We start from the raw sequence: 24,114 nt of genomic DNA on the forward strand, positions 1-24,114 counted from the left end.
CTCTTAGCATCCCCCACGACTTTGAGGTAACAGAGACACACATGCTAAATGTATAAAATAAGTCTCGATCATCCTTTAAATAAAGTCTCTTTTATTAATGCATCATCCAACATGTTTTAACTGTTTCAGTCCTATACATACTTTAAATATACTACTATGCATTAGTTATGTACAGCAAATCTGCATTTTGACACCTTAAAAAAATTACATTTCTGCTTTTGTATCATGTATTCATCAGAAATTTGGTCATTCTTTGTGCTCGCGCTGTTACATCAACACAAATCCACGCAAAGTAATCACAGCGATCTACAGAAAAGAACTCAAAGCAGCAGAAACTTTCCTTACTCTAAATGGAAAATTACCTTAAAACTAAAAAAAAAATTAAAAAAAAAAATACTGTGTTCTCTTCACACAAAGTGTATTACTTTCATAGAAAGAGTGCAACAAATTTTACTGACAGTAACGTCTGCCAAAACATCAGTAAAAAATTAAAAATGAAGTGAAAATAATAAAATGATTTTCTAGTAGCAGCATTTTTTAAAATCACAGTAATACAGTTAAACCCCAAGCAAATCATTTCACAATTTTCTTCTTAGCATATTAATGCAAAATCCTTCAGCTTTTTAAAACTACACATTAAATAAGATTGTTATAAACAAAATAAGGCGGCAAAAGGATGCTTACGCAGCCGTTCTGCATACACCACTAAAATTTGCAAATATAACTCCATGACTCACCCGTACAAAATATTCAAATCATACCCAGTTTACATTTGTGATTTCCCTTCATATGTAGTCTTCTTGGGTTTGCTAAACTACTTCCAGCATTGCTGATGGTTTCACAACACTGTCCTTTTCATTTGTACTTGTGTGCCTTCAATGTGCCCTAAATGTGCTCCAGTTTGTCAAAAATACTAAATCTTTAACGTAAAATTTTCATTCTCAGGAAAAACTTGCAATATGGTCAGAATCGGTTGTGTTGGTTTAGCTAAAATCTGCTGCGTGCCAGCACACAACCGTGCTTCAGTCCACAGTGACAGTCTGATCCCGAGGAAAGAAAATCAAGGTACAAAATACAATAACAACGTGGGGGGGGAAAAAAAAAAAAAAAAAAAAAAAAAAAAAAAAAAAAAAAAGTCTCGTACCCAGACACCGAGCTCTTACACCACTGACGACCATCAACACCGAAGTTTTGGTTAAACTTGTAAAACACAAAAGTGTAAATAGTCAAAAAAAAGTGTGAAATAAAACTGCAGCAGTGCTGGAAGTAGACCAGAGGTGCACAAGGAGACGACCTTGAATGGGAAATTGTCCAAATTTAGATAAGGTGCAGTTTTTTTAAAACTGCATGAAGTCACAGGACTTTGTGATCACGCTTCGTATGTCGCACAACCTGATCACACCAACTGTTATAGCTCCACTGTCTATACAAGTCCTTAAGAAACTTCTGCTCCTGTAAGGAAAACTTTGCAAAAGCCTTCAGATAAAGTTTTTTTTCTGTGAAGTTTAAATAACGAGGCGCATGAAGGAAATATATTTGCAATATGGAGTGAATCAATACTCCAAACCGTCTTAGTGGTCTACAAAGCTCTCGGACATGTGAACGTAACTGGCATTAAGCCTGTGCAGAGTCAACAAAATAACCAGAGTTAAAGTGTTCGGGGGTCTGGTAGTCCAAGTTAAAGCAGCTCCTCGAGGCACACCTCAGCGATGGGCTCTCTCCAGTAAGAGAAGGAGCTGAACTCTGGGCAGCTGAAGGTTGCGTTGTGTTGTGTACTCCGCAGAGGGAAAACATGTTCCACCAGCTCACTCAACCGGCTGTATCTGCCAAAAAACAAGACAGCAGCAGTGAAAACAATGACCGTCTGTCTGAGAGAAACAGCTGGCAGACACAAACTGACTCCAGGGATGGGTCGCCTACTTACGATGTTTTATTGCCTTTGGCTTGTTCGAGGATCAGCTCCCCCTTGGGATTCACTGTGAATATTCGGCACGCAGGAACGCCCACTTTCTTATAGGCAAACACATCCTTGTATACAAAAGCAAAATGAGAAAAAGTATAATTTCATTCATTTATCATAAGAATTCAGTCAGATCTCAAAGAGAAAAACCTCAAAAGTACTAACAGCACAGGGACAAAATTGAGAAACTCACGCTTTCTCTGTTTCCAAAGGCAGCATAGAAGGGGTGTGTGTTTGGGAAGAACAAGTTCTTGATGTCTGTGAGGCATTCGATTTTGAACTTCTCAGGCTTCTTTTCAATGATTTCTCTAACAAGAAAAGAAAGAATTAAAGAATCAACCTCAGTCCTTCTGCTGCTGGAGTGTCCTTCTTTTAACTGAGCTCATTTTTCATGACTTTCAAACTCACTGAATGACTGAATCATCTAATGAGCAGCCACAATGCACGACACCGACAGGAGTTAAACTTTTCATTTTAATGATGCAGGCTAAAGATAATATTTGCAGGTTTTGTTTTTTCAAGTTTCTGGTCATCAGCTGCTCCACAGTGTGAGAACGTGTGACTGGAGCTAAAATAACATTTCATTAAAGGAAAAGAAAAAGCAAAATGATTGGAATTTGCATTGTGATAAAAGGCTTCCTCTATAACTCTGTTTTATAGTCACTGTTATTCTCTTGGGAAGCACAAACATTTATTTGTGCATCTTAAATCATGTATTCATTCTCAGCTATTCAAATAGCGCTGTTGACTGGAACAAGCAGTACATAAGACAAGGAAGGTTATTATTTTCTTACCTGTGGAAGGCTGAGAAGAGGCTGCTTGGGGAGAGGAGGAGGGGTCCCTGAGGCAGCAGAGTCCCTCTGTCGTTCACCCAGTGCAAATACCCTCGAGTCATGTCAGCCATGCCGATGGCTCGAGCCGAGCAGTACAGGAACTTGTAGCCATTCCTGCAGTGGAAAGATGTTCATGTTACTTGTTGACGTCTTTGTGGCCTAACAGAGTGTAGTCATGGAAACTGTTACTGTTTCTTACTCATGCACTGAGTGGTAAAGCTTAGCAATTCCCTGGTGGGTCCAGTCTTTACCAAGCTGAGGTAGAATCTGACCAAACACATCTGATCTGTGGGGAAAGTAGATGTAAAATACTATAACAGAGCTGAGCATAAAAATGATGAGTGGAATAGATACTGCAGATCCATATTTGATGACTGGATGCTGCGTATTATCAAACAAAACAAATTAGAGAAGTTTACCATCATAACACTCCAACCTGTACACTCAAGTATAAAAAATTTAAATGCCAATACAAGTAAAACATCTGTGATTAATTAAAATGAGACATTAAAGCTCAGAGAGCATATTCACCTTTAAAATTGGTTAAAATAGTGCTTATTACTTCAGACTGTATTTAAAAGACCACAAGTCACAAAAGTGTAGTGAGCCTGATGACACTGCACCCTGAGAGAGTAGCGATTGATCAACAACAAATTAAATAGGTAAAGAAAACACAATTTTATCATCTATTTTACACTAACTGGCACTAAATGAACTTCTTTATTTAGATATTAAACTAGAGATTGAGACAAGCATGTTAGGAAAGTGTTTAAATACTACAATGATACACAAAATCTGTTTGTCCACAAACTCCTCCAAACTTGGCACACAGGTACATCTTTGGCCCCTGGAGGTTCTCATCTATATCATATATAATGGTGTCATCCTGATGCATAGCAACCACCTCATAATGGGCTAAAATGGCCTGTTTTTAGCATTTATGCATCTATAGCACCAAATAAACAGAACTCTTGCCTCCATGTCTTTTACTGGTCCAAGTGACAAGGTTTGTGCTTAGCAATATGAACTCCACAGGCTTGTCTATTGACCTCTAAAGTCTGAGCAGAGAAACTGCAGTTCTGACTGTGCAGAAAGGCAAATTAGTACCCTCTTAGCATGCCGTTGCTGATAAATATTTTGCCCTGTGCACTCTACTATATGCCGTAAAGCATATAAGACTCAAAACACTCTGAAATCTCATGAAATAAAGACAATACAAAGTATTTATTTCAGTATACTTATTCCCCATACTTGGTGATGGTCCCATCGATGTCAGAAATGATGACCTTGTCGTCCCAGTTCCACAGGTAGATGGTCCCTGCACAGCGACACGTTCCCTGGTACTGAGTGGTTATGCTAAAGGTCATATCATTTGGCCCCTCTCTTAACTTCAGGCTGGCCTGTAAGAGACACAATGATTAAAGTTTTCTTTTAAACACAAATACTACACCAAAAAGTGTGAAAGTGAAGTATTACTTGCAATATAAGATACCTTCCACTACATGAGTAACTGAGCTTGATAAGAATGCTGGATATAATACATTTGTTCATTTAACATCCTGCTATTGTGGCCACTAAATCTTAGCATTTCATTTACCTAATAGAGACCATAAACTTAAATGTAATTTAAGGCTCCCCCCCTTATTGTTCACATTCTCACTTATCAGCATGTTTATATATGTGTGTGCTATCTCTGTCACTTTCTGCATGAATGCCTGTGCTTGTGTTCTAACATTTTACAAATCATCTTGATAAGATTTTACTACAGTTTGCATAAACATAGAAAACTCTGTTCTGTAGCTCAAAGCTGCATTGAGTCAATGATGGGATGTTTTGTAAACAAAATAAATAAAATATCTAATCTAGGGCTTTTCTCTGCACTTCACAGAAACAGAAATTAAACGACTCAAATGAGTCTGCTTGTAGTTTTTCCCAGTTAATCACTCAGCGGTGCGAGGTCTTACTATCTGATCGGACGAAAGGCGGAGGGATTTCTTGTAAGAGTGACACGGTTGTGGTGCTTGATTTTCCGTCTGCGCGCGCTCAGTAGGTGTTAAAGCAGGAGCCGCAGCATTCAGCTCTTTAGTCTCATCATCGCTGGACCACTCTGAAGCTTTCTGCCTGTAGAGGAGAGTACAGCCTGAAGAAGACCAGCAAATGGTGTCAAGAGTAGAGAAAATGGGCCTTGGCCCAGAAAAGAGTTAAGTCATTGTGAAGCAACGTCAAAATAGGCACAATAGCAGGACAATTCAGTGACATATTTATGCTATATCAAATATCTTTCAGGGAACGAAACTCCACCTTGCAGCATCATTTATAGTCAAAAGAGGGCAGCAGACCTGCTAATTCATTTACTTAAAGTATTCATTTGCCCTTGACACAGTTTACACTGAAACTGAAAGCACTTTCAATGATTTCTACAATAGTTAAAGATAGAATCTGCTAGTTCAAACTAATGTTTAAACTGTTTTTTGTTTGGTTCCTGGACTCGTACTGATTTAGAGTTATGTAATGACAGCACTGCATGCTGACTAACATGCTAATCCACCCTCTGTGGGACATGTTTACCCAACACTGCTCGTCCTGATGTGTGACTGTAGTGTTGTGAGGAAGCCAGAGCTTTGTTGCTGACTCACTGTGTTTCTGGGGCCTGGTGGAGGGAAGGGCTCTCTGTGGTCAGAGACTCCTGTCTCTCTAACTTGGTCTCTGATGATAACTAAAAAAAAAAAAAAAAAGGAAGAAATGTTGTTAAATTTATCTTATTGTAGGTATAGAAATAAAAAAAAACAAAAAACAATGTGCAGTAAAAGTTTGTTTCATAAGGTAGTGAAGAGTCTTTACATAATGATGCAAAGCAGTGAGTGATGTAATGGTTACTGATGCATTTAGGTAACCTGTTTCTCATCTAACTCACGTCATTTACAATTCAAAGCTACTGATTACTGCCCGCTACACTCGAAAATAGGAGTGTTACATAAAAGTAAGAAGTTATTAATTTCATAGAAACACACCTGCTTCACGCTGCTCTTTCTCCAGAACCACCAGCGTCCCGACTTTTTTGGCATTTTCTCCTTCACCCAGGCCTCCTCTGTAGCCTGTCAGTCAAACAACAGAAGCATATGTATAAGTGTGCAGATGTAAGCAGATAAATCTTAAGACTTTACACTAAAGGATACCTTTGGCAGGTTCTTCTGGAAAGCTTGCATACTGAGTATCAATGGTGCTGCCAGTGTCCAGTTATAATACCTGAAATATAAGGAGGTATAACACCTGGATGTTCCAAAGATTATAAAAAACATTGATGAAACAGTGCACCTGTTGGTTAGCAGGAGGACTCACCTGTTTGCAATTCTGACCACCAAATTAGGATTATCAATAATTGCTGGATTCTCTGCAAAGTCATTGTAGGTTATGATGTGCTCCATGAATTTTTCTGGAAGAAAAGAGAGCATCGTGAGCTACACTAAAAATAAAGATGCCAACCCATACTGCAAACTAATATTGCAGAGGAGCTGTAAGTGAAAAACATATATACCCTGCTTTTCTTTTCAAAATAATTCAAAGCTTTATTTGTTTCGCACAAGTTTAATAACTGATATGGAAAATTAAAGTTTGACCTCTTGCACATCTGCATTTTCCTCAAACATAAACTTCTGTGTTAAACATGTGTCCTTGGCTATAAACCTTCAATTTTTAGCTCAAGAGGCTAAAGGCAGGTCAACAGGTAACAAGTGCAACCAGGAGCATGCTCGCTGTTTTTCGACATTCACGGCTGCGTACAATGACTTTGTCCTTCAGGGTGAGACGGTTATTCCTGCTAAAGGAGTTCTACTGTAACATCTTGACAACATTTAGAGTGACGGTGCATGTCATTGGGTGCTGGCCTGCCCTACACACCAGATTTGCCTGCCTTCAACCTCCCCAAAGTGAAAATGACACACTGGCAGAGATCCAGCACGTAATCCAGAGGGCACAAGCACAAGGTGTCAGAGTCAGACTTCCAGGGAGGGAAAGCTACAGCTACCTTTAGAGATCTCCGAGTTCTCACCGACACCTCCACACAGTGACAGTGTGACATCAGGCAGGTCTCCAGCAGAGTCAGACAGACACTCAGTGCCACTGTCTGCTGCTGCACTCCCCACTGACTGGGGTGACTGGGATCCAGAGCGTTGTCCTGTCTCCACCCAGTGTTTATTGACCTGTTCTGACTCACTGAAACAAGAGTGCAGGTTTAGACACTAAAATCAGAAAGTAGTTTTCATATTTGTGTTTCAAAAGTATACAGTGTTTATTTCACCATGTCTAAGGGTGCAGGACAGAACAGGGTAGCTGAAAGGGTTTCCAGGTATGTACCTTTTTGGGAAGTACCGGGCAGCAACGTCAGGCTCGAGTGCGGTGAGGTCTTCCAGGTAAATATCTTCTGGTCCCTGATGTTGGCTCCTCTTCCTCACAACTTTGTGAAATGAAAACAAAGGGTTGACTTCTTTGAAATTGCTGACTTTTTTTTTTTCACTTCACTTTCGCGTACAAAATGCAGCCCCAGACAGAGTATGAACTCAGGCCGGAACAGAAACCACATCCTTCCTGTCAGCATTCACATACTCTGAATGGGTTCAAGTCAGAAAGAGTGTCTCTGAAAAATTCTCAACTTTTTCTCATCTTGGACTTATTTTTATGGATTGTTTCTTATGATATTTGCTTTACATTTTCAGGGACCGATTTAACAGTTTATTAGTAGCTCTTCTCTCAAAAACAGGGAACTGCTGGGTCTCTTTTTGTAGTCTTTTCTTATCCTTGTGATTAATATTATACTGTGCCAGGGGGGACCAAGTAAGGGAGGACCTCTCTTTGTAATAAAATGAAATGAAAGATTCAAAGCCTCCCTCCTCCTCATCTAAACAATTCTCCCACACTTCTAAGAAGACATGCTTCTGCATCAGAAATTGCAGGAAAGCTTTCTCCTGCTAATGATTTGTTTAAACTTTTCTATATTAAATCTGTAGGTTTAAACAAATTCCTTTAGTATATATGACATTTTCAGATTAAGGTAAAAGTGTTACCCCTTCTCTTGATGGGTGAGTCGGTGGCTTTTGAATTGGCACTTGGATCAGGACAAACAGCTGCAGAGTCTCCGGTCTGGTTACTACCTGCGCTGGCAGTCGAGCTGCTGTCCTGGCGGCTGGGAGATGAAGATGTCCACCTGGCCTTGCTTGCATTTTTTGCACTGAGGTCAGCATTGCTTGGGCAGGGCTCTGGTGTAAAGCTGCTCGATATCAAACTTGAAAGGTCTGGCTTGGGTTCTGTATTGTTTGCACCATGTGATGAAGCAGCAGGGGGCTGCGCTTTGCAGCTACATTCATCAGGTTTGATGGTTCGGGGCTCAGGTTTTACAATACTGCAAACGGGATCTGTTGTTCCCCGTCCTCCTCTGGACTCTTCCTCCATGGCTTCAGAGCTCAAAATAACCCTGAAGTGTGTGTTCTCTGAGGGAGTGATGGTCAAAGTCTTTGGCTCCCATTTTTCCTTTTTGTTGACCTGAACACAATAAATAGCTTTTAGAATTCTGAATGATATGAACTAGCACTAGTCCAAGTTTTAGACTCTTACCCTGGTAGATTCTGGAAATTCCCCCCAGGTCCACTGCATGTGCGACTCAGTCCTGAGCATGCTCTCTGACGGCTTCACCATCAGCTCCGAGTCACTCTTCGGTGACATGGGCTCAGGCACCTCCCTGATATAAGAAAAATAAAAGCTCTAATGATGCTGTAGGAATAATTTGTTTTATTCAGCCCAGTCTGATTTAATGTGTAAGTGTTTGATCTTTCTGCTTGTAGGAACTCTGTAAACATCTGAATGGACGAAACAGAAAAGGCCATACGTAGTGCAGGGCGACCAGTCGCCATCAGAGAATGGGTAGCTGTCCCATTCAAGGGCGGTGAGTGGGGAATGCTGTCTGTGGTCCATATTTTCCTTCATTGCAGACAGTGAAGATGCTCTGAAGACAGGAAACAACAAATGAATAATTTAGTTACATTGAAGAACAGGTCAAATTTCAATTTTCAGAGTAAACATGTCTCCTCACCGTCCACTCTGTGCATTTTGCTCTTCATCTGAACTGAGATCACACAGCTCCAGCTCCCCGGCTGCAGACGCCGTCGTTTGCTCCTCCTTACGTGGCTCAGCTTTGTGCTTTCTCCTGCGTCTCTTCTTCTTTTTACCAGCTGAATTGGAGCAGGGGTGGAGGTTTACAGAGACTGGCTCTTCCAGACTGAGGGGCTGGCTGGTCTCTGCTGTTGTTCCCCCACATCTGGATTCTCTGCTCCTGAACAGAGGCTCTTCTGTAGGGATAGGTGAGGTCACCAAATGGGCTGGAACAATCTCCTGTTTCAGAGAAAAAAATAAATACATGTACAAAGAGCAACGATAGATAATATGAATAAAATTGAGCTGAATTATGTGGGTAAAATTCACATTATTCTGCTCCGTCTCCTGGACAAAGAAGGCCTCTCCATTGTCTCCAAGCTTCATGTGTAGCTCCACAGGTTCTCCATTGATCTCTATATCAATCTGCAGTCAAACAACATTTCAAAAGATGCTTAAACTCTGTTCTCCTCAGATGGCCTCAGATTTTTTTTACCAAACCCTAATGAGAAAAGCACAATATGTATGTCGTCACAGAAGCTTTAGAGTTAAGCCACAGAAAAAACTACTCGCCATGACTTCTGCCCATTATTTAAAACAAACAAGCCATAAAGGCTCTCAGCATTAAATCCCCCAAATTATTGGTATTAACACCCAAGTGTGTTCAGTGAAGTACAGTAAGTGCTCTGTTTCACGCATTCACCAAAAGTTGGTCAGACTAAAGAAAAAACAACTGTTTCTCCTGCTAATGTTAATGTTAGCTGTGTTTTCCTGGTATCCAGTCATCTGCTGATTTTAGTGATTATTGGCCTCCATTTTTAAACCATCTTCAAGTATTGGTGCTCAGTGCAGGGAATCAGCAGAGGCACTGATGATCTCATAAACAAATGCATGGAATTCCAGAAGGAACCCAGGGACTCAAATAAAGGTTTTCATTTTTTAATTTTCCATTGATCTGCTCCAATACTGGAAATAACCTGTTCTTTAAACCATGAAAAAAAATGTTTTTCATAATTCTCTTCTACTTTAAACTCAGCTGTGCTGATTAAGTGACTCCCAGCACCTTTAAATTGTCACACGGTGCAGGGCATTTAACACCTGTGTTCTATTTTTTCCTGCTTGGTTTGTAGTAAGAAATGTTTTAAACCTCTCTGTGATTTACAGAGTAAGTGAAAACATCTTCAGTCAACCACAGACTACTTCCTGTTCCTGTCAGTCCTTCCTGCAAGTCTACAACAGACGGGCTTATTCTATATGTAAGACAAGGTTTTTGAAGAGGATGAAGCTCGATCAGCTGGGAATAAGAGGCTGAATTGAGCTTTAGTCTATGTATTCTGTCTCCATCCTCAGTTACCCACTATACAGAGGCTATAAATAGAGAGAGTGCAGTGTGCTCTTGTTAGAAGCAGAGAGTGGATTGGATGATAATGTGGTTGAGATGGAAAGAGAGAGGCAAAGAGCAGTCAGATGACCAGAAAATCTATTGTGCAGCTTCTTGATAACACACAGGTTCATTGTGCAACCTTGGACACCCCACATAATATAAAATTAGCCATTATGATCTATGATCTATCTAAAAACATTTCTATGGTCGTTTTTGTTAACATTTAAACAGACATGTTTTACATTTATTTTAAAATCTGCTCCAGGATACCGAAATGTTTAGGTTCAAATATTTCCTTCAGAGCAGAGCAAGCACGCTTTCATTTAAATTCACCGCACACATTTGCAGATTTTTACACCTGTGCACTTCTACTTGAAGCAGACACTCACTACTTTCTCCCTGGAGCGCAGCACCCCCAGTTTTCCAAAGCGGACGTGGAAAGGAGAGCACTGGAACGTCCCATCGGGCTGTCGGACCACAATCACGTCAATGCAGCCTGAGAGAGTGGCCTGATTGATCCCTTTATAGAGCTCCTTTACTGTCACCAGCACCTGGCCTGCCAGCTGCCCCACATAGTTCATGGTGTTCACCTGTCAGCAAAAATAGCTTTCGTTAATTTACACTTTACCTTCCAACCCCTTATATTGTCTGGATTAACAGCAGAATAAAATCATGAGGTCATTTTTGTGTCTTTCTAGGACATGGTTCCTGTCGTGAGGCCCCTGTTGTTCAGAATAGCCTGCAAAGGAAATGCATGCCAGTCCCTAAACACAGTGGCTCTGTCCCATTTTCTTAAAGAGTCCTAGGCGATCGAGACTTAATCAGTGCCTCAGATACAGCACCGAGGCAGCTGATGTAGAATTGACCAGAGAGCACGTTTTTGAAAGTGTTTCTGTGTCCACAAGGAGCAGAAGTTACAATCAATGGGACCCAACTTGGGTCACATCTAGTTAATCTCTCTGTAACCAGTTTGAGTGTTAACAACATAACAATCCTAAGCAGTTAGAAAAGACCTTTGTACAGTTTGTACAGCTAGCAATAAATCTGTGATAGTTTTATGTACAGTTTTACATAAACAAGCGAAACCTGTCTGACATGTCAGCCTGACTTTGTTAGAGGAAAAAGGAGTGATAAAACCTCAAATTTAGGTTAATTAAGAATTCAAAAAAATGCTACAATGAAAATAAAATGTATTGTTACACACTGGTAGCACAATTGTATTTTTATTGATATTCATAACTTTTTTATTTTTACTAACATTTCTGTACTTTTTATGCACATCATACTCACTAATCATCACCAGCACTGAAGCCTTAAATACATATAATTATATTATTCTCTCATCTTTAAATCCTCATGTCTGCTTCATCACCTTTCAGGAAGACCAGGAAACACTTGACCCCTGTTTCAATCCAGGGGGTCAGTGTTGACATTGTGGAGGACTATAAATACCTTGGAGTACACATTGACAATAAACTGGACTGGGCTAAAAACACCACAGCACTTTACAGGAAGGGCCAGAGTTGTCTCTATTTTTTGAGGCGACTGAGGTCCTTCAACATCTGCCAGAAAATGCTGAGGATTTTCTATGAGTCTGTTGTGGCCAGTGCGATCCTCTATGCTGTTGCATGCTGGGGGAGCAGGCTGAGGGTCGCAGATGCCAACAGACTTAATAAACTGATCCGTAAGGCCAGCAATGTTGTGGGGATGGAGCTGGACTCCCTCAAGGTGGTGTCGGAGAGGCGGATGCTGTCCAAGATAAAGACAATGTTGGATAACACCTCCCACCCACTCCATGACATGCTGGTCAGTCACAGGAGCTCGTTCAGTGAGAGACTGAGATTACTGAAAAGCACCACTGAACGACACAGGAAATCATTCCTGCCTGTGGCCATCTCCCTGTACAACGCATCCACTTAACACACTGTTTGCTGCTACAACTACACATGTTTCTTTTCCAAATATTTATTTATAAGTGACTTATGTATGTATGTATGTATGTATGTATGTATGTATGTATGTATGTATTGTACTATTCTTAGTTAGCGTATTGTCTGTCTTGTCTTAATGTTGGTTTAAAATGGAGCACTGTAACAAAAAATAATTTCCCCCAGGGATCAATAAAGTATTCTGATTCTGATTTTATTGTTGAAGGGGACATGAGGAATGCATTTTATATTAGTCACAGATCACTTTAGAAAAACATTTCTGGTATTTTGACTCAGTGGTTAAGCAGTCATTTTTATTTCTACCAGAGTTTATCAATGCTATAATGACATGTCATTAACAGCCATATTATTAATCTTCTCTGAATGTTTCAGGTCATTCATGTCTGCTGACTCAAAGCTAAGCAAAGTAAAATCATTCTTTTTTTGTTCTTTGTTTTCATTTTGTGCTATGAATCTCAAAGAATAGTCGAAAGGACACTACAACGCGTCCCTTATTACAATAAGGACCTCTGAAAGAGAATAACAATAATAATAAGATGTGAAAAGGTGGTACTCATGAGCTGGTAAAGTTTGGGGAATCTAATTTGAAACACAACCCAAAGATCATTGACATAGTCCATCCGGCTGACGATTCAATATCATTTGCTGTGGCTGGAGAGACGGCCAGATGAGGCAAAACCTTTTTGCATTAGATGAATTTGATTTGTGACCTGATGGTTTTCTATCTACTGGTGCTGAAAGATAACCCAATACAGAGGCAGTGCAGCACGAGTCCAAACTGTGTCAACTGTAAACTGTTAACACAGCGGGATCCCTTTTCTACTGGTATTCATACAACAACATTATCCCTGAATCCAAATGTAATAAGATATTTCTCAGTCGAGGTCTTCCATGAACACAACCCCTGTATTAGCTTGCATAATAAAGCACAAGTCAGTCAGTGTAATAGGACTCTGTACTGTGGACAGTCGGATATATTACAACTAAGTAAGAACTGCAACTTACCACCACTGCAGTACACAATTCTTGTACTGTGATGGTTTAAAAGTTTAAAATAAAAGCATAAAATTTACAATTTATGGACTCATCGTAGCTCAAACATGATGTGTATATGGACAAAGAGAGTTCACACCCAAGTGGATTAGGTTAAAAGGTTTGAATGTGAACTCTGGCCTATGCTGTTTATAATCACAAAAGTCACTTCAGAAAAACCCACCAAATGCATTTTAAGGATATTTCTAACTTAAATAATATGCAGTGATTTCAACACTAATTTTATTTTATTGCATTTACTGTAAAATAGGGTTAATGCCTTTGATTTAAACATTTTAAGCGGTGTGTAAGTTTTAAATCTAGATTGAGTAAACAATGAATAAAAGAAACTTCTTACACAACAACACACAACACTACGACAATGTAAAAATACAATGTCATTGACTCAGATCACTGACAAAATCAGTTGTGGTTACATTTATCAGAACTGTCTCATGCGTCCCTCGTACACAAGCTATCACATTACACTTCCAGGTTACATTACGTCATTACTCCGGCTAATGCAGTTTTGGGGTTTCCTGCTTTTGTCATGTACGTTCGTAACACCACAGCAAACAAAGGCCATGTTTTCAGAGCTCAAATTTGTATTTACTGAACCTTATTTCATCCCTTCAGGACGTAAGTCGAAGTCGTACAATTGTCATTATATGTTCTCATGTTGCTCAGCACCTACAATTACTGCAGTTTAATGTGAGTTCAGATGCTTTAATGTATGGGTTTGCAACAGGAAACATGACATGCAGATAAGGAGTTCTCATATTTGTGTGGCCTAAATGGTAAAAAAAAAATAAATGTGTTATTGTGTTGTGTTTGGGACAACAAATAAGAGACTAGATGCGAGCTGCTTACCAGCTGCTTGGACTTTGAAACCATTCAGCCTCTAAGACCAGCAGCCAGTGTTCCAATTAAACTCTAATGCGATTAGACATTAGACCAAAAACATACTCAGCGAACTACAATCTGCTGATAATAGCTGAAAATGATGAATACGCAAAATGTGGTCCTTTGGAGATCCAGTCATATCTACAGCCATTAATTCTGCACATCAGGACCTTTTCATCAGTATCATGAACCTAACCTAAAGATAGCGTAAAGATGTTTAGTGATTGCAGCAGAAAGTAAAATGAAGTTAGGATTAAAGGACTGGAGCAGGTTTACAAGAGTAGATATATTCACATTAGATAAGATACCTACTGGGAAGCTGATCACACAGTGAACTGGCTGGAAAAAGCAAGGAAGGAAAACTTAATCCCTTTTCTTAATCAACTAATTTTTCTATAGAATCTAATTTCACCTTCTAATATTCCTCGTTATCAATGAAAATTCAATACATTTCTGTTGTCTTACACGAATTTTCCTCACTCTCCCTTTCCACTGACTCAACAGTCAAGTGAAATAATGATATACAGACTGACCAATAAATAAACACAGTATCATTCAGATCCATCAGTTTCTCTCCTGCATTTCTTAAATAAATGACCACAAAAACACAAACATCAACCTTTACTCTTATTATAAAATGAGTAAAGGTAAAAAAGTCCACCTTTGCTCATACTATTCAGTAAGACAGAAGTCAAAGCAGCACCCCAACTCACTAGAGTCCAGAGGGACTTCAGGTGCAGACGCTGGTCCCGCTGATCTACAGGTGTCCTTCCTGAGGACTCCATGTGCTCCCTCCTCCTTTACCCCCCTTGTCCTCCTCAAGCAGCCTGCTCCTGGTTTGTGCCATGCAGCACAGCTCCTCTGACCTTTCTACATGCACTGAGGGAAAAATTACCCCAGGCCTTAGCTAAAACGCTTACATAATCCAGCACCAGGCCCCCAGTCACGGAAAACCTGTGCTTGAAATGTGTCTACAAGCAGTGCAAAACACCCTCAGGGAACACTTTGATCCAATGGATTTTGGTTTGAATAATAATTTGCTCTACAAAATGTGAAAAACTATGCAGAACAACAGGTGCCAGAGCACATCACCATCCAAATATTTCATATTTAAGAATGCAAATGTAGGTCATGGACTAAACTAAATCTGATCTGTTGGCACAAGACATAGATAGCCGTTACTCATTCTATGGAAACCATGAATGTATATAGAATACCAGCAATGTATCTCAAACTTGGGTGTTCAGTGCTGAGAAGACCACAAAGGTTACTGAATGTTGCGTGGTGTTTAATGATACGATAACAGCATTACACTGTGTGCACAGAATTCCTGTAATATCCTGTGACTTCCTGTCCTACTGTCAACCAAAGCAAGCTGTACCCTGAAAACTGCAACGCTCGTGTTGTGTTCAAAACAGAAGTGTCTAGATGAGAACACAAAAACAACAATCAGAGCTCCCTGTTGAGTGCTGTTGACCACCGTCTGCTTTATCTGCAATGCACATGACCAAATTTAGAATGAGTTCAACTCCCACAGCACTTCCGTCACACACATCATAAGCTCTATAAACAGATGTGCATGTGAATTTGCAGAATGTAGATATGGGGCAAGACATTTGATTATTCTGGTATGTATTAAAAGTACAAAAGCCTAGTGACATTTAAACAGGCTCTGGTTGCATGTAGGTAAACTGTCAATTTACTTTACTGGCCACCATACTCTAGCTCTTTATTAGTTTTTCTCTAAGCTTTCTCCCTGCAGACAGAAAGTTAAGTCTTGACCCAGATATCCCCAGGCTGCACTGAAAGTCTGAAAATACTGGCTGATATCCCCAGAGAATTTGGCCGCAGACTAGCTCATAGGTTCCCACATTAAAGATAGAATGGTATGATGTTCTGTACAGCTGGGGGGCCAAAGTGTGCAGACTTGAAATTAACTGAATTCATCCAGAACATAACAAGAATATACAAATCAAAAACAATATGGAGCCTTATTTTCCACTAGGAGGTGATTAAAAAACTACCCAAACTCATGATTTGCTTCATACCTACCAACAGCATAAAAGATGGACATCCTCTATTGTTCTACAAAGTGCCTTTATGAATACACATATGTTCTAAAACTAGATGTGGCAAGCAAGAGGTGAACGAGGATGTGAAACTGTACACTCATTTCAGCTTGTAACTGATAAGTTGTTGCCCAACAACTTGTCAGATACAACCAAAAAAACAAAACTAAAACATAATTTTCAATATGGACTTAACATTTTATTCACTATGATGTGAAACTAGAGATTGAGTCCATAAAGTCATCAGGAGAGTGTTTACAGACATGAAAGAGCGAGAGGGCAGAGGGCATGTGCTGCGCTGACCGCTAGCTAGAGCGAAGGACAGTTTGTGTTGCGCTGGCCGCTGCGCTCTGCTTGTATGTCATTTTTTGCGGCTGCTCTACGTGTACTAGATACACCTGGTCCTTGTCATTTCAAAACATGTCTCTCTTTGACTTTGTATCCTCTACAAGAGTTTGTGTTGTATTAAATCAATCTATCTATCCATCCATCCATCCATCCATCCACGTAAATGTGTGTCAAAAAGTTCACCAAACTCGGATACGCACATGCTTTCTTCATAGTCTTCTAGACTTGTTTTTAATTGGTCAGGCAAAGGTACAGTCGAACTAGGTCAAACTTTGACCACACATCCCTGAGTACGCCACGCTGGCACTGCGCAGCAAGAAACCATTATTGTGCAGCGCAAGCAATAGAAATGAATGGATTTCAGAGAGCAGCACTGCACGTGCCAAATCATATGTAAATGAACACACAGGCCTAGACTGGTCTGCAATCATCTTGCAACCACTGGTCATGATGGAAAAATTGTATTCGCTAACCATGGTTCCCAGAGGTTGATGGCAGCCACTTGGAAAATGCTAACATTCCAGTCACGCAAGCCCTGGTTAGTTAGACTGGTTAGTGACTCCCTTGCAACCACCTGTCGATAGGGAAAAACCTGTATTTCCCAACAAGTTGGCCAAAAAGCTCCTTGTGATTGGTTTGGTCGCTAGCGTACTGCTGCGGTCATAGTTTAATGTAAGTGACGAACTTGTCTACTAGGGGAACTTTCTCCATTTCTCATCTGTGTCGTACTTTTTCCAAATTTTGCTACCACTGGGCTAGTTGTTTGAGAGTATTTGCAGACAAAGAAACAAACATAACCATAACAATTTGCTAGCAACCAAAGCAACAGCCAGACGCCTCCAGTAACCACTGCCAACCAGTTGAGGAATACGCATTTCCTTAGCAACCAGTGATCGTATCTCATCCAATATGGCAGACAGCTCTTGAGCAGACAGCACGTGTGCGCATGTCACGTAAGAAAACCTCAACTTAGCAGGAAGTCTTTGCACAAACAGAGTAGCATCATTCTGATATTTTTATTAACACAATTTCAGTCACAGTTTCACAATCTTTACACCTCTGCTATTCTGCCAGTGGGAGACATTTAAAAACAACAGAAAGACTATTCAGGACAACTAATCACGTATACACATTTAATTTAAAAAAAAAAAAAAAAAAAATGGTCTTAACATGCGAAAATGCTAAGAATAATGTCAAGTACAAAAGTCTACACCTCCAGGTGGGCTGGAACTAAATTATTTTCATATTTATTCATCTCTTTATCATTTTTTAAATATACCTTTAATTTAATTTAATATACCATTAATCAAGTGCAGAGGTTTACAAATTAACCAACCAAGCAAAAGGTCTCTGGTTCCATTCTGGGATGAGACATAAATCGCTTGTGTCAGGATGTGTAACAAACAAATCCCCCAAATCAAACATATGGAAACTACCCAGTGTGGAATCCCTTGTGAATAAGGGATTACCCATTTTGATTAATAAAATGTCCACGTTGCCACACATGTTTGTCCACCAAAAGAGTCAAAAACACACAGCTAACACTATAAAATACTTAGGATTGGTAACATAAATGCTAAATGATGAGTCACTTATCAGAAATGTCAATTAAAATATAATATAATGATTAACTTTTTCAGCAAAAATCCAAAAATAATTAAATAAAAACTAACTGGTAACGATGGTAAACAGCTCATCAGCAAATTAGTCAGCAGACCAACAGGCTTTTGCCTCAAATGTCAGCATTTGTGTGGGCGTCTTCCTCATTCAAAGGAATCAATTTGTATTAATATGATGTAACTTATGGCACAATACAAATATAACACAATAATATAATAAAAAGCTTTACTTTTTTGGTTGATTACAAAAATGGCTGGATACACATCCAGGACTCATCCTGGCCCGTCTCTCTGTATGGGGTGACAGGACTTAAAGAGGTGTTAATCCTGTTTACAAGATTAGGACAAATCTAGCTTTCCCTGTCTTGGCACGTTCCTACTGCTCACTACATCCAACTGTCCAACGTGATTGTGAGTCAGCCAGGTGTTGTTTTGACCAAGGTCGTGTTAAAGATCTGTTTTCATTAAAACCTTTCACCTATTCATAAAAGAAACATAGCAACACTGTATGGGTGTTTTTCACTTAACTTTCTGAAGCTGAAAATTCAAATAGGGCTTTATTTCAATTAAATAATGATTTTAACTGTTTGTTTGTTTTTAATTTAGTAATTTCCCACGTTTAAGTAGCTGTAAATAATTATGTTTGACATTTAGTCACTCCAAGCAGTAGGCTCCGTGCACCTGTAGATTACATTCAAATTCTGGTCTCTAAATACCCAGCTTTAGTTTAGTATTTCTGTAGTGAAACCTATGAGGCGTTTAAGGACACAGCTGACGGTTAACCTGACAAAACCGGCGCTTATTATAATTTAACAAAACGCGTTAGCGTCACAAACCTTCATTATCCTGCACAGGCTGACTTCTACTCGATATATCAACTGTCCACAAGCGACACTCAGAATCAAACAGGACTCATTAGTTACATACAAGCAAGCTAAATGTCTCCTTCAACCACTCCGCAGCAGCGGGGCAATATTTAAACTCGGGAAGTCAGGTTGTGCCTCTTTAAATTCTCCCCCAGCTCTTAAATGAGCGCAGTGAGGACAGCGAGCGGTTAAATCATCCTACCTGCTGGAGTACCGGCTCACCGCAGGGAGACACACCGTCACTCAGCCTCTCCGCCGGCAGTTTGCCGAGTCTCTCCGCCTCTACAGCCGCTAAGTGGAGAAGGAGCACACCACGTGACCATGAGGCCGCACGTGATTTCAGCGCAGGTGGTCAGGTGATTAGGTTAGCGAAGTCCGTTTAGAGGAAGAAGGTTTAGAGGTAAAATGGAGAGTTTGCGTAAAATGTGGTGTGCACAGCCTCAACTTTTTTTTTAGAGAAATATCAAAAGGATTCAAAATGAAGTCACATACTTTTTAATTAAGGTTTGGTATCAGAATAGGCCTATGCTGCCCAACCTAAAAAGAAATGCAACCATATTTTGTCAAAATAGCCAGAATATGACTTTTAGGTCAGGGGTGTGTCCAGAGAGTGGCATGTGGTGGCACAGGTCACCCCTGAAATGTGACTGGCAATCTCCAATGCCCTACAATATTGGGCGAAGTCATGGATAGGACCAGCAGTTATGTAGCTAGTATTTTACAAAGGTACAGGTTTAATGCACTTGTACTTTATTTATGAGTTTCTATGTTTGCATTATTGTAATAACTGTATTATTATAAATCTATCCATTAAAGTGATCAACAGCTGCAACATTAAAGTGACATACACGTCAATAAATTAAGAATGATAATCCAATGTAATGTTTATGAGTGAAAAGTGCCATAATGAGCATGTTTACTTTAGGACATTTGTATATGAACCTTTAATTAAGTAAAAAAGTCCAAACTTCCAACTCTGCAAAACAATTAACCCACACCGAATTCTGTTTAAACTGTTTGGTTATACTTCTTTTTATGCAATAAATCTGCAATAAGACACTGGGTTACAAATAAACCTGAAAATTGTGCTCAGCAATTTCTACATGAATGTTCCCACCTTGTTCTCAGTTCCCACCTTTTTTACCCCATTAAAAAATCCTGGAAACACCATATTTTAGATTTCTTGTTATAGAAAATGTGCAGACTATAGTTTTGGCTGGGGACACAGGGAGCCTCTCTGCTTTTAAAATCAGGCTTAAATCTTTCTTTTTTGGTGAAGTTAATGGACCGTTTTATTTTGATCCATCCCTTAGCTGCTATAGGATTAGACAGTAATACAATAACTCAAGAGCACAGCATTGAAGTATAATGTCCTCAGTTTGCTGTGTACCCCCAGAGAGGTAACATAAATTAACTTAAATTTTATGTTAAGCAGCTTAATTAAGAATATTCAAGTTTTAATCTGTCTTCTGAACGTAAGCTTCTGAAGGTATTTTAAAGAAAAAAACATATTTTAATGAGAAAGCTATGGATAAAGATGCATAAAAATCAAATCTCCACTTTATGAGGTTTCTACGGTATTTCTGGAGACACTGCACTCAATAGAACAACAGTCAATCCATATGAAACTGTTTCAAAATGTACAAGGCATGATCAGTGTAGATGATCTGCACAGTCATACGGGTTATATTTTAATTTCTAAAGGTTAATACTTCTTCTTCAGTGGATACTTCAAAGATCAAATGTTAGGAAAATCAATTTTCCATAATTTATGTTCTGGGGTCAGAGGTCACAACAGAGCAAAGATTTGCTCCAGGACACATCAGCAGGATACATATTAAGCAACACAAGTTGGACTGAATGTGAAGACTCATTTCAATGGCCCTGTGCCATCAGACTGTTCTATAAATGAATTTTAAGGAGGAACAAATTTAGTCTAGCATCCACTGGCTCGAGAAAAGGAAGTGGCAAGTTTCACTTCCCCATAAAACACCAGGCAGTTTGCTTCACTTTTTACACAAGGATTTCCAGAACTGATGTGTCTGTTATGTAAAAGAGCTGCTTTACATTTCCTGAAGGAAATTTGAATAAATAAGCCAAGTTAATTCCAGCCTGAGTAAAAGTCCAGTTTTTAGAAGATACATTTATAGTAGTGTCGTTCTGTTTGTGTTGTCATCATCAATCCCAGTCCCCCAAACCCCTGACAGGCCATCACCCTCCTCCCCCTCCCTTTCTCCCTCCTCCCCACACCTGAAATTCACTGAGGAGATGATGGAGTGGGTCAATGCTGGGCTCAGATCTACCCCCCGTCCCAATCCCCCATAAACCCCCCACCAGAGCGGCCAAAGGTTCGCCATCGAGCCCCACCCTCAACAGAGCAATCGAAGTCACATTGCCCAGCCTCGCCCCCCTTAGTTCCTCTTCATGCCCTGTCTCCGCAGTCTGATGTGTGATGTGTGAAGGGTCCGGGCTGCGAGGATTATGGCAGTGGTGACTTTTCCCAGGAGAAGCTGGGACCCTGTTTACTAGAAGGTTTTAAAATTTCTGTACTTTTAGGTGACAGGAGACATGTGGCCTGGTCAAAACACAGAGAGCTGCACTCTAAAAGATCTTTAGACATAGTAAACATACCTTGTGTGCCACAGACTGCTCCCAAACACGAGGGACCTCTAAAACACTTAAGTTGGCTTTATTAAACATTAGATCTCTAGCTGGGAAAACATTTTTAATTAATGATTTAATCACTGAGCACAGCCTTGATTTTATGTTTTTAACTGAAACTTGGTTGGACCAAAGTAACAGTGGAGCTGTTCTCATCGAGACGACCCCTCCTAACTACAGTTTTATCAGTGAGGCCAGGGTGAGCAGGAGAGGAGGGGTTGCTGTCTTATTTAATGAATCATTTCAATGTAAGCAGCTATCTCCTGGAAGTTTTCAGTCTTTTGAATATGTGGCTTTACAGCTGAAGGCCCCATCCAAAGTTGTGTTTCTTAATGTTTACAGGCCTCCCAAATACTGCACAGACTTTTTTAATGACCTCAGTGAACTGCTGTCTGTGATCTGTGTTGATTTTGACTGTGTAATTATTGTTGGGGATTTTAACATCCATGTGGACAACCCTCAGGACAAAGGGACTAAAGACCTGAGTAACACTCTGGGCAACTTTGGGCTGACTCAACATGTAACAGAGGCCACACATAATAGAGGACAAACTCTTGACCTACTGATCTCCAAAGGCCTGAGCATTTCAGAGGTTACTGTGTCTGATGTGGGCCTGTCTGATCATTACTGTGTTTTCTTTGAAAGTAAAATCTCAGCCCACATAAATATATCAACAACAGTGATCACAAAACGGTGTATAACTGAACACAGTTGTGCAATTTTTAACCAGGTCTTCCCATTAACAGCTGACCTGTCCAGAGGGTCAGTCAATGAGCTCGTCAATAGCTTCAATGCTAACATGTTAAATGTAATGGACACTATTGCTCCCATTAAGGTGAAGGTTATCTCTGGAAGGAAAAAGTCTCCATGGAGAAACTCCACACTAGTGAAAAATGAAAAAAGAGAGTGTAGGAAAGCTGAGCGCAGATGGAGAAAAACAAACCTCCAGGTTCATTATGACATCTATAAAGAGAAACTTCACAATTATAATTTACAACTGAGGAGTGCAAGGAGGTCCTACTTCTCTGACATCATCACTAAAAACAGTCATAATGCTCGGGTCTTATTTTCTACAGTTGAATTCAATTCAATTCAATTTTATTTATATAGCGCCAAATCACAACATAAGTCGCCTCAAGGCGATACAGAGAAAAACCCAACAATCACATGACCCCCTATGAGCAAGCACTTTGGCAACAGTGGGAAGGAAAAACTCCCTTTTAACAGGAAGAAACCTCCGGCAGAACCAGGCTCAGGGAGGGGCGACCATCTGCTGCGACCGGTTGGGGTGAGAGAAGGAAGACAGGATAAAAGACATGCTGTGGAAGAGAGACAGAGGTTAATAACAGATATGATTCAATGCAGAGAGGTCTGTTAATACATAGTGAGTGAGAAAGGTGACTGGAAAGGAAAAACTCAATGCATCATGGGAATCCCCCAGCAGCCTATGTCTATTGCAGCATAACTAAGGGAGGATTCAGGGTCACCTGGTCCAGCCCTAACTATATGCTTTAGCAAAAAGGAAAGCTTTAAGCCTAATCTTAAAAGTAGAGATAGTGTCTGTCTCCCGAATCCAAACTGGAAGCTGGTTCCACAGAAGAGGGGCCTGAAAACTGAAAACTGAAGGCTCTCCCTCCCATTCTACTTTTAAATACTCTAGGAACAACAAGTAGGCCTGCAGAGCGAGAGCGAAGTGCTCTAATAGGGTGATATGGTACTACAAGGTCATTAAGATACGATGGGGCCTGATTATTTAGGACCTTGTATGTGAGGAGCAGGATTTTGAATTCAATTCTGGATTTAACAGGAAGCCAATGAAGGGAAGCCAAAACAGGCTAACAAACCCTCCTGTGCCAGTGGCAGCTGAACTTCATTCAACCATGGCCTGCAATGACTTCGCCAAATTCTTCACAGAAAAAATCCAAAAATTTAGACAAGCAATTGGTACATCAACAGCAGATCCGGGATATGTACTGTGTCCACCAAAAAACTGTTTAAACACCATGAAACAATTTCACCCGATTAACAGCAAAGACCTGGAGGACATCTTAGGTCAACTGAACTCCTCCTCCTGCTGTTTAGATGTCCTGCCAACAAGTTTTTTCAAAAAGGTCTCAAAGACTTTAGAGTCAGACCTGTTACAGATCGTCAACTTTTCTTTATTATCAGGTGTGTTTCCAGAATCACTAAAAACTGCTGTAATAAAACCTATACTGAAAAAGGACAATCTTGACAAGACACAAATGAACAACTACAGGCCGATCTCAAATCTCCCATTTTTAAGTAAGATCATTGAAAAAGCAGTTTCTCAACAGCTTAGTTACTTCTTAAAACAGAATAACTGCTACG

The 24,114-nt window shown here is 40.0% G+C and overlaps 1 protein-coding gene across 1 annotated transcript; it reads right to left on the minus strand.

The window, feature by feature from the left end:
- Positions 1 to 138: 138 nt before the first annotated feature.
- On the minus strand, positions 139 to 19,402 carry LOC146662360 (phosphatidate phosphatase LPIN2-like). Its single transcript, XM_085418937.1, has 20 exons — positions 19,307 to 19,402; positions 10,708 to 10,908; positions 9,265 to 9,360; positions 8,876 to 9,174; positions 8,672 to 8,788; positions 8,401 to 8,524; positions 7,854 to 8,328; positions 7,147 to 7,246; positions 6,818 to 7,005; positions 6,133 to 6,226; positions 5,970 to 6,039; positions 5,805 to 5,888; positions 5,430 to 5,509; positions 4,758 to 4,914; positions 4,045 to 4,193; positions 2,993 to 3,079; positions 2,755 to 2,907; positions 2,154 to 2,268; positions 1,925 to 2,028; positions 139 to 1,823 (listed from the first exon to the last, which is right to left on the minus strand). The coding sequence occupies exons 2-20, from the start codon at positions 10,897 to 10,899 to the stop codon at positions 1,679 to 1,681; spliced, it is 2,829 nt and encodes a 942-aa protein (XP_085275063.1). The 5' UTR covers positions 10,900 to 10,908; positions 19,307 to 19,402; the 3' UTR covers positions 139 to 1,678.
- Between the last annotated feature and the right edge of the window lie 4,712 nt (positions 19,403 to 24,114).

The sequence above is a fragment of the Rhamphochromis longiceps genome, linkage group LG9 (assembly GCF_057381845.1).
Source record: "Rhamphochromis longiceps isolate RC_006_pf linkage group LG9, R_longiceps_female_GT1.1, whole genome shotgun sequence".
Lineage (NCBI taxonomy): Eukaryota > Metazoa > Chordata > Actinopteri > Cichliformes > Cichlidae > Rhamphochromis > Rhamphochromis longiceps.